The 11,222-nt window shown below is 35.7% G+C and overlaps 1 protein-coding gene across 4 annotated transcripts; it reads left to right on the forward strand.

Moving 5' to 3' along the window:
* Positions 1 to 588: 588 nt before the first annotated feature.
* On the forward strand, positions 589 to 10,891 carry LOC124176927 (transcription factor 20). 4 transcript variants are annotated; one of them, XM_046558818.1, is made up of 7 exons: positions 589 to 699; positions 2,275 to 2,490; positions 2,862 to 4,172; positions 4,251 to 6,278; positions 6,372 to 6,553; positions 6,632 to 6,950; positions 7,102 to 10,891. In XM_046558818.1, the coding sequence occupies exons 3-7, from the start codon at positions 4,079 to 4,081 to the stop codon at positions 7,302 to 7,304; spliced, it is 2,826 nt and encodes a 941-aa protein (XP_046414774.1). In that variant the 5' UTR covers positions 589 to 699; positions 2,275 to 2,490; positions 2,862 to 4,078; the 3' UTR covers positions 7,305 to 10,891. The 4 variants fall into 4 exon arrangements, with proteins under 4 accessions (XP_046414774.1, XP_046414776.1, XP_046414775.1 ...); XM_046558820.1 differs by lacking the exon at positions 589 to 699 and adding an exon at positions 723 to 1,087; XM_046558819.1 differs by lacking the exon at positions 589 to 699 and adding an exon at positions 1,027 to 1,147.
* The last annotated feature ends 331 nt before the right edge of the window (positions 10,892 to 11,222 follow it).

The following is an 11,222-nucleotide window of genomic DNA, read 5'->3' on the forward strand; positions in this document are numbered from 1 at the left end:
AGCGACGATGTGCCCACGGAATGAAAACTAGGCAAGGTAGGTATATACGGTTTATTATAACGAAACTCGACGAACAGTCCGCAAACTTTCAGGAGAATCGATCATTGGTTTGGGTACATTTAAACGGTCGCATCGTTCGATTAAATTCAAAAATTAATTTAGCCAAGGAAATCGAGGCTGTAGGAGGAATAAAAATTCGAGGAAGTGGATTCAACTGATCACGTAATTACAGCTGTTTACACATGCGTATGTGGATACCATACGTGTGTATACGTGTGAATACAGTGTTTGCAAGTCGAGTTTATATGGTGCAGTCCTATCAAGATTTGTCCGTCGATAAAATTTCATTCAACAATGTCGAGGGACAAGCATCTGAAAGAAAATTGTTCGATTCGAAGGGCTTGAGAGGGAGTGAAAATCGGCAATATCCTTCCTGCCGTCGATGAAAAATCAAGTCTGTACAAACTTCGGCGGCACAGCTGATTGCAAGCGTACTTTGGTGTTTGGGGTGAGTGTGCGTTGTTCGCTGTGCAGAAAGATGAAGAGGTTGATGTTAGTTGACGCCGCCTCCGCAAGGTGTCAGCATTGCTTGCGGCTCGGTAGCGGCCACCATTGTTAAATCCTGGTTTGGTTGATGTCTCGACGATTTTTTGGCCAAAAATCGTAAATTGCATGCCTCGCACGGACCGCGTAAGCTAGGTAGGTAATCGGTAATATCGTCCACGATCCGTTTATCGATAAACCAAGTTTTGGTGATAGTGATGTGCGCCGAATGCCGAGGGTTAAACGATAAATCTTGTGAAATAAAATGTGGCATCGATTTACGCAAAGAAAGGCACCATGTCGGGGTGTTGGTGTTGGAGTGATGCATGCGTGCCGGCAGCAGCAGCAACATCAGCAGCAGCAGCAGCAGCGTTTAACTTTTCTCACCGTATTCGAAACGTCGGAAAAAAAATCTCTAGAGGAAACCGATTTGATATTTCGTCATTGTTCGTAAACTTTGCTTCGCCTTGCCTCGCCTCGATATTACAACGTCAGAATATACACTTTGCACGTACTTACAATCAGCGAATCAACTCCACACCTGGTAGTACCTACCTTACACCACTACATCGCGTTTATACACATTCGAAATAGTTTGTCAGGTGTAAGCAAGCAACTAGTTATAATACTGATATCGACGCGGCCCTCGTAACAATCATTTCATTTATTTATTATAATGCAATATTACAGTTGCATACGCTCTACTCCGTCCACTGGATTTATAAACCGTTAGAATTCCACTGTAAAGAGACGTAACAGTTGTTCGCCAATTGCGTCTATTATTTTTCTATCGCGAAGAGGTTTTTTTTCTTACTCTCTCTCTCTCTCTCCCCCCCCCCCCTCTCTTCTCTCTCTTTCTGTCTCTGTCTCTCTCTCTCTCTCTCGCACTCTCTCTCTCTCTCTCTCTCTCTCTCTCTTTCCCACAGATGCTCAATCATTTGCCTTTATCCCATTCCTACTTACGCGTTTTTCCTTGTTACGCTGCAATACGGAAGTGTTATTTTGATTTTTAACTCTTCAATCTCCATCACGCACGTATGTACGCGAAACTACGGCGAAAATTTCACGATTTGTTTACTCGTTCGGTTAAATCACAGATCCGCGATTCCAAAGTTAATTCGTTTCTATGAACGTATTAAAGTCAGTGATTAAGTCGTATTTTTAACAATTCAAATTGAATTAGAAAATAAGGTATAAACTTTCGCCTCGCACTCGGCTGAAATCGATTCTGAAAGTTTTAATAAAATATTCGTAATAAAACGTGCCAGACTATCTATTGAATATCTAATGAATTTATTTATCATACAGGAATGGCGAAGTGATGTTTTTTGAAAATTTCCCCTTACTGCTACGCCATGCTGCTGTACTCGGAAAATTTATCATTAGCCTCGTGGTCACAGCTAAAATGAATTTCACATTCTGTATTATTATCATCGTCAATGTCAGTGAACGTCGCTCATATGGTAATACATGCACACATTTAAACGTGTGGCGGATTACCTCACCTAACTTTTTTTTCATTCTTATTTTATTCTATTTTATTGCCCTCAAGCGTACGAAACTTATTACCGGCTGTAAATGGTTTCACAGACATTGATGACTCTTTTTATCGCTTTGAATCTCTCCTGAACGAATCTGTTTTCTAAATATATATTATTCACGGAGGTAACTCATAAGTGAGAAGACAAAGAAAAAAAATAAATAAATAAAAAATAACCTTTCGTTGTTTAGGAAATCGAGAAGAGCCACAGATGAAGTGAACCACTCTACATGTGACGTGAAACTTGAAACAATTTTCCTGGCTATAGAGATTCTTCGAAAAACTCAAGAACAGCTGGTCGAAATCTTGGAACATTAATAAGTTTCAGAAGTGAACGTAATCGAACAGCACAGACACTTGCCATGATTTAAATATTAGGAATAATAAGCATGTTGCTCCCAGTAATGGTAAGGATCAGCACAAAACTTCATTGTTATTTGAAACTGACAATTGCATGTAGTATAAATTTAATTGAGCGTTAAGCAGTAAAAACACTGTCGACAATTTCATAAGTTTATCACACTCAGAATGATTAATTAATCCTAGAATTGGTTCTTGCTCATTAAATATGAAGAATTCTATGATTTTCTTTCTACATAATCGTATGACGTATATTGTATCAAACATTGTTTTAACAGATCATTTGTTATCCATTTTTTGCTCAACTTTTTCTAGTATTTTCATTTCTACCGAAGTGACCAGCTTGCTCGATTTTCTTCATTTTTGGCATATTTTTGGATGCAATGAACAATGATCAATTTCTTTTTATTCGTTACAGGGTTGCAAATTCTGGGAATTGGATCACAATGGGAAAGCTCGACCAATTGTGGGTCACAGGGCTACCAACATCGTTAGTTGGTAGCGCCTATTAGCGTGCAAAGTTTTTTTTTTTTTTTTTCAAATAAGTTGCGCTCAAAGACGATGACGATATAATTAAAGGTCATCAAATAACGTTTAATTTATTGATGCCAATAATTGTTTTAGTTTAAAAGTGATACGACTCCATTCCTTGTTCACAGACAGACTTTAAAAACCAATTAAGTTGTGTTAAACAGGAAGTGAAGCGGGGAGCTGATTTCACCTTGCATCACAATTGAGTGTAATACTTTTTCGAATCTTTTAGTCCGAAGTAATTTTTACGTGAAGTGCCGTTATTGATCTGACTAAAATCGATACACGCTCGATATTTAATAACTCTTAAACATAACGAGTAAATAACTGGTTTCTGTCGCTTTGTTTTATCAATTGTGTAATAAAGCAGAAAGATTTGTAAATAATTATTTTAATCTTTAAAAGGAAACCGATTAAAGTTTGAGATAATTCATGACCGCGATAAACATTAATTCGATTAATTAATCAATTGAAAAATAACATTTATGAAACTGTGGTACGAAAGTTTTCATAACTTTTTCTTTTAACTATTAAAACAAATTTACAGATGTTAAAATTCCCTTGATAAATCCTGTAGAAGAAAGAAGTTGTGTTTATGATAAATGAAAGTACACTGCGGAACCATAAACACCAAAACAGTACCAAATTTCTTATATTTTATGTTCATGTATAATAAAAATCTTTTCGCTATAAACAGTGCCGGGTTTTGTTTCTGTGTACACTGTTATTGAAAGAGGTTGACTGTACTGAAAATCAGTAAAAACAGAATATTTACGGTGTATATTGTTCATCGGATAGAATTTGACGTGATTCAAAAGGACATTCCAACGTTGAAAGCAAGCATAGTGGTAAAATAATTATTTCTTGAAGAAATTTAATTAGCGAAAGCATAAGTTATTGCACCGTAATTGTAGATAACTATTTAACAGTTCTAAATTTTAAACCGAAACATTTGAATCACTCAACAGCATCTTTAGTTCGTGATATAAAAACGTGTAAAAACATAAATGATCAATTTGCAAATGAGGAAGTGAAGATAATTATTGAAACACACGACTTGGCAAAACTAAAATTTGATCCTCCAACTAAATCAACGATTTCAACATGTCTGGACAGTATCCAGGACATAGTCGACCCCCCGTGGGCACACCACCACCTCAAACTGTCTGGAATCATCTAACCATGGCACAGGGACAAGGTAAGACTTCAAACGCTATTAGTCAGACATTGTGAGGCTAATACAAGAGCATTTAACAATGGAATTCTATAATTTCAGGGCTGAATATGCATCCGACGGCATTGCCTGGCGCGGCTTTGAATGCTCCTGGATTTTACACACATCCATCAATGACACGAGCGTCGCATTTGGCATCTCAATTGACTCCGCAACTAGCCCACACACAAGCGCCGCCAACTTGGCATACACCAACAGTACCTTCTAAACCTGTAACGCCCTCGAGCGCATCTGGAAGTCCTTTGTTTAGCTTACAAATGTTGGTCGACAATCGTCAGAACCAAAACCAGTACAGGAATTCACCTGGCAGTCAGAGTACACTGGATCTGTCGGCAACGTCAGATATTGCTGAAAATTATTCAAGGATACCTCAAGATATACCGATCAGTTTGACGGCCAGAAGTGTTGATAAGAGCAGTAGAAACGGTAACATCATATCACCACCGATACCTTTGAACGGAGAAACCTCATCTGACAGCGGTATCAGCTCTTCAGTGCCGACACCAAATTCTATCAGTGAACCTGTTTCCTTGTCTACAAAGGAAATAACAACGCCTAAAATTACAGTGAAAAACTTTGAAAGCAATTTGAAGGGTGTTGCCAATCTTCATGACAAAGTTAAAGACCTGAATATGGATAACTTTGCTCAAAAAATGATGAACTTGCCACCTAGTGTAACCATCGAAAGGGTATCGACAGAGAAGAAGGATCATGAAGTATTAAAGTCCAAAGATTCGTTGAGCGTAATTGCGCAAGGACCTCGAAGTATATTACCTGTTATTGTTAATTTAACATCAAAAACGGCAGAACATAGGGACGTGACGGACAGTCCAAGGAGAGAAACGAATGAGATGGACAGAAAGGTGGAAGAATGTAGCGTACGGTCACCAAAACATCCTCTTAAACGTGGTAAAAAGGGGGTTGATTCGTTGCTGGAAAAATTGGAGGGAGGTAACAAGAAATTAGGCTGTATGGAGAACATTGGCTCGGTTATTGTAACCCCGATTGAAGAGAAGGACGCGTGTAGCATAAAGAGCATGTCGCCTGAACGTCAAAAATCCAAATCGCCAAGTAGAGAGGATGAAGTAATATCACCGTCGTTCAGTAACGACGATTCTAATGACAACGGTAAACAACGTAGGAAAAGAAAATTAGAAAAACCTGTCAGGTTAAGCAAAGATTCAAAAACTGAGGTCGAAGATATGGAACTTGAACCGACCGAACCGTCCGTGCCAAGAATGTGCGAACCAATACCGGAAAAAGCAAACTCTCTACCAATTCCAAAGCAAGAGGAAAGGATAGAAGAAAATCAGCCTATCAGAAGGCGGAGAAGCAGTGAAGGACCAGCGTCTAATGTACCTCCGAATAATCAAAGAGCAAGAAGAAAATCTAGTGACGATGCGACGGAATTTTCCAAGGTTACAAGCCCGAAGGGTATTGCCAATGCGAACCCGTTCAACGAGGTCGAATCTGAGTTGGAAAAAATGTTTGCCGGCATTGTGGAAACTGATGCAGAATCGAAGGAGGATTTACCGAAAGTCGAGTCCATGAATACGGAGAAAGAAAACGTGGTAAACGTTGACATTACGGAAAACGAAATGGAGGTTCAAGACACTAAAGCAATGGATGTTACATCAACGGTAGAAACGAAACCGTCGCCGAAAAAGACAAAAAAAGGCAAAGGCAGAGGTGGTAAGAGAAAAATATCAAGATCCGCAGATGCAATATTTGGCAGCGATATTGGCGATTTGCCGCAAAAAGAAACTAAGAAGAAACGGGCGTCTAAAAATGCTAAAAAACAAGATATATCGAAGAAAACCAAGAAGACGACAAAAGTCGATGGACTTAGAGAAATGGCCTATGACTCCGGCTCCAATGCAAGTTCCATCAGGTCCCGCGGACCTGTGGTTCATGTCGAGGGACCAAGGGACAGTCCTTTGAGTGTTCAAGTGGTTAACGCCCCACGGGAAGAGGAGGAGGAGAAGAGTAAAGAAAAACGGAAAAGTGTGGGAAATGGTAATACTGGACGCAGCAAGAGGCTAAGCCATCAAAATGATCTTGATTACCGTGGTAAGAATGATGGTTTAACGTGATTGTAGCACAAACAAAAAGTGGGTTTGAATCCTAAATGTGGTATTGTGTATGTATTACTTTACTCAACAGGAAAAGTGAGCAGAGCTGGTCTATTCAGTTCAACCCTATCTTCTCGGTACGACGCTCATACCACAGATTCAACGTGGGTTTGCGTCTTCTGTAAGCAAGGACCACATTCTGTTGTTCCTGGCGATCCGGCAAGGCCACACCCAAATTTATCAGGTCCTCACATCGCTGCTGGAACCTACATGGTTTGTATTACTAAACTAAAAAATGAAGACAAGTGTAATAAATGACAATTGAATAAACATATCCGATATTGATTACAGGTTCCTGCCGGCGTTTTGAGCGATTTGTTTGGCCCCTATTTGATAGGAAAAGAACGGCTCGAGGACGGGGTGATGTCCGCTGACGAACAGGAAATAACTACGGAACAAAAAAAGGGTGGAAAAAATAAGAGGAGTTTAAGACATGCAGGATTGGCTGATCAATTTGCAGCTAAAATGGGTAAAAAAAAAAGAAATTCCATCGAGGGAGGAATTAATACGATGTTGACGGGAATGACGCAGCTTCCTGGAGAGGAACAACGGTGGGAAGTATGGCTTCACGAACAATGTGCAGTCTGGGCTGCGGGTGTTTATATGGCAGGTGGGTCAGGTTTCTGAATATCGATATATTATTCATAAACAATAACGTACCACTTTGGTAGTAATTAAGTTTGAAATAAAGGACAACTCTTCTTTAGCATTTATATGTAAAGAACATGTTTTGGAAGTTTTTAATTTTTAATCATGTTCAGGCGGACGAGTAACGGGACTTCAAGAAGCTGTCTGGGATGCTGCGAAATCGGTTTGCGATTCGTGCGGTTTTACTGGGGCCAACATCGGCTGTGTGAAGCGAGGTTGCCGTAGCGTAACTCACTACCCCTGTGCTCTCACCAAGGGCTGGCTTCTCGACACGAATCAGTACATACCCAAATGCAACCTACATCGAGTTACGTGAAACTTTGGTGGGTCGGTAAACAGGGAAAAAATTGTGTAACATCGTTAAAATATAAGGACTATAAAACGTTTTAACCACGTTTATAAAGTAGAAATTGTGTATGCGAAAAAACGGATGCCGGAAAGATGTTAGAAAAGGAATGGTACGTGGACAACGAGTTGTCACGTTTATATTAGTAACGTCTATTTACCTCTAATAGAAATTTTTCCTGTCTCTCGAGTAATTATGTATATTTTACTGAAACTCTGTGCGAAACGGTTGACTTTAATATTTGAACTTTATCATCGTTTGCTTGATACAGCGTGATAAGTAATAAGTTATTCCGCAAATCTGGATTGTGTTACAAAGCATGAAGGCAGACCCGAAGGCTGTAAAGTCCAAGTGATGTAAAATAATTTTTTTTTTTTTTTTATTTCTGCCTAAATCAGCGATTTTGCGTAATCATAATCTGAAATTTAAGTATACATTTGTTTTTGGTATATATCTGCGATTCATTGCTATCTCCTTGTGTATTATTTTCGTAACAACTTACAGCACTTCAATTTAAATGGTATAAGTTTCAAAATGGAATGTGTTTCAATGGGTCTTGAGTTAATATTTCACATAACCCAATTCTATTACAGGAAAAAAAATTCAAATCACAGACGGCCGAGGTGTGAGGATTTATTTAGCGATGCCTCTTGTAGTCGCAGATGGTTTCTAATGTGATAAGTATTCCAAATTATTTCGAAGTAGGTATCTGCTATATGAGGAAAGCATTATTTGAAAATTTGATTGGAATAAAGCAGTTGTTCGAAAATCTCGTGTTTATCCATCTGAACTCGACTGAAATGTTCCGTAATATTGTTTTTCTACCCATATTGTCTATCATTTCGTGAAGGACAGAAAGACGTTGACATGTTTTCTAGTGACCAGTCCCAAAAGTTTGTGTAAAAATGTTAATCTGCTGATAGAAAACACTGGTTAGTCAAATATAAAGAGTTGAATAAATCATGTAATGGCAGCTGTTACTGTATATTCTCATTTGTAACTTTACTAGACTTTTTTACACATCTATAATTCTAAATATACAACAGCAACAAAGTGATTTTGTTTGTAATATTATTGGAATGTGGACAACAAATCAGCTATTAATAATAGATAGAAGAATTTTTATTATAAGAATAATTCGGTCACTGGAAAACAGGTAAATTTAAAATGCCCGCCCTCACAGAGGTATTGTTTATTTTTATTTATTTTTATTTTATTTTATTGTTTTGTGCATTTCACTTCATTTGAAAACACTAATGTTACTTCTCGTTGATCTAGATAACTATACCTAATGCTATAATCATGTTTTAAAGATGTCCAATCCAGAAACAGGTGAGACACAGGACAATGTAAAGTATATTGACTGTAACCTGAAGACATTTACCTAAATGAAAGCAATTATATACTTATAATTAGTGCTGCAAGTCTGTTGTATTCAGTTTTTTTTTTTTTTTTTTTCCATAAAACATAAAGTTTTACTGTAAGTATCAAGAAGAAATAATATATTGTGAAGTAACGAAGTTCAATCATCGATTGCGTTTAAATTATTGTTATACATTCATTTTCATATTTCGAATTTTACGAAATGGAATATGCATGATCTTATGCAAGTACACAGCACTGTTGTACAGCATAAATGAATATTTTTTTCTTTGTTTTTTTTCTACAAAGCAAGGGAGTCGAATTGAACAAATTCATTTACTGAACCGCTAGGGTTTTTATACCTTTGCTTGTAAATTTCAATTACAATAGTATACAAATCAATTTCAAAGTTTTATATGTATGGATATTTTTTTCTTAAGCATAGTACGTCATCAATGAATTCCTATTGTACAAGGAATTGGCAGGGGTTTAGTTTTGTAGTTAAAACTGTAATCGCAGTTTTTATAGACATTGACAACCATTGTCCAGTGATTGGTAGTAATATATTTAAAACAAGCTTAGGAATCAGAATAATCATTTAATTATTAGTTATATTATACGTCGTACAAAACAAGGAAAACAGATTTTTGCTACGATAAAGGTAAAGAGCTAAGTTCTGGCATATTGGAAAGGAAATTGTAAAAAATGAATAATAATAATAATAACAATAATAAATATATAGGTATTGTAAATATATACTTTTATTTCGTGTAGGCCGAAGTATATCTAGCATAGTTTGTTTTTTCTCCCCCCGTTGAGGTAATTAAAATAATAATCATTTTTAAGTTATAGATTTATAATTAAAAACAAATAAAAGAAAAAAGAAAATTGAGAAAATTATCAGAGATAATGATTCTTTGTACATAATAACGTTGTGTAAAAAGGATAATGAAAAAACAGCATTTTATTTAGAAGCATAATATTCATTTGTAAGTAGATTACATGAGTTATTTTTAAAACAGTGACTAATAGACTACACCATCATTTAGTTACTTATCTTGACAGAAAAAAACAATTTATTGCAAAGCCATAATGAAACCAAGGTTTCGAATATACAGTATATGCGTGTACAAATTATGTTCCAGCGTTTGTGAAATAATTCTCATTACGAATGATTCGCGAGTGTACATTATGCGTGACACAAGGTGTAAAATTATTTGACTATCCCTTAACAACGTCGCACTTTTTTCATGCTCTTCTATTTAACATGCGTAAAATAATTTTCGTTTATCAGATTAATTATATGTAACTTATAGATATTACGAACGCCAGCCACTAATTAGTCACGGTTTTGAATTTCCAATGTTACTAGGTGACAGGCCTTTTAAATTTATAGAAAAATTAAAAAAAAGACGATATCTATACGAAACAAACAAGAAAACAGTTAAAATTATGGTTTAGGTCTGTTAGTAAGGAATAATAACAAAACGCTTATACATATACTATATTCTATGATCATGTATGAAAGGGAAGCAAAATTTTATCCTAGGAAAAATTATAATACGTACCTACTTGTGATATAACAGATATCTGGAAATAATGATGATGATGATGATGATGTGTTTAAATGTCTTTTTTCACCTTATTTTTTTCTTGATGATACAATTTCTTTTTTTATTTTTTTTTTTCCATCTTATTCAAATAATTAATTATGTAAAGTATCAGACTATCTAGTGAAAATTACGTGTGGTCCGAGCAAATGAGAATAAAATTGAGTTTGATGTGTGTAAAAATAAAATAGAAAAAAAAACAACAAAAAAAAAAAAATTAATTAAAATATAACAAAAAATTAGAACTTGGTACATAAAATGCTAAGTGAAATGTAGCTTAAGGCTTGGAAATGATAGTTAAGCAAGGAAGTAATTATCAGGAAAGAAATTTCTTTAATTACAGAATAAACAGAAAAGAATTGACACAACAAAACAATAATAAAAGCAAAAGCCTAATACCCCTAATTTGTATAAAAGTTTACTATTATACATCTGTAAAAAGTGTAGCGGATTCTTATAATTCCAAAAAAGAAACAAAAAGATGAAATTTGAAACAAAACAGTAACAATCGAATGTATATGTCTTGTGGAAAATTGATCAAAAATGAAAGAGGAAAAAACTAATACAAACGAGAACTGTTAATTATACAGTAGATATTTTTACTTTTTTCATATCAAGTAACTTGCCTCCCCTGTTCCCCTCAAATTAGGTGTATGTAATTTTTGTGACTTGGTTTAATGATAATATCGAAAAGAAAATAATAACGGATTGTCTGTTTTAATCTCTATTGAATTACGTGACATTATAAATTCTGACAGATTATTATATTGGTCGATTCAGACGTACGATTAAGTCTTCATCTTTGTGTAATATAAATATATATGATAAATAGTAATAACAATAATGATAATAATAAAACACGGTAAGAATCACATTTTAATGCGTATAAATAGTGTCTTAAAAGTTCTATTCATCG

The sequence above is a fragment of the Neodiprion fabricii genome, chromosome 2 (genome assembly GCF_021155785.1).
Source record: "Neodiprion fabricii isolate iyNeoFabr1 chromosome 2, iyNeoFabr1.1, whole genome shotgun sequence".
Lineage (NCBI taxonomy): Eukaryota > Metazoa > Arthropoda > Insecta > Hymenoptera > Diprionidae > Neodiprion > Neodiprion fabricii.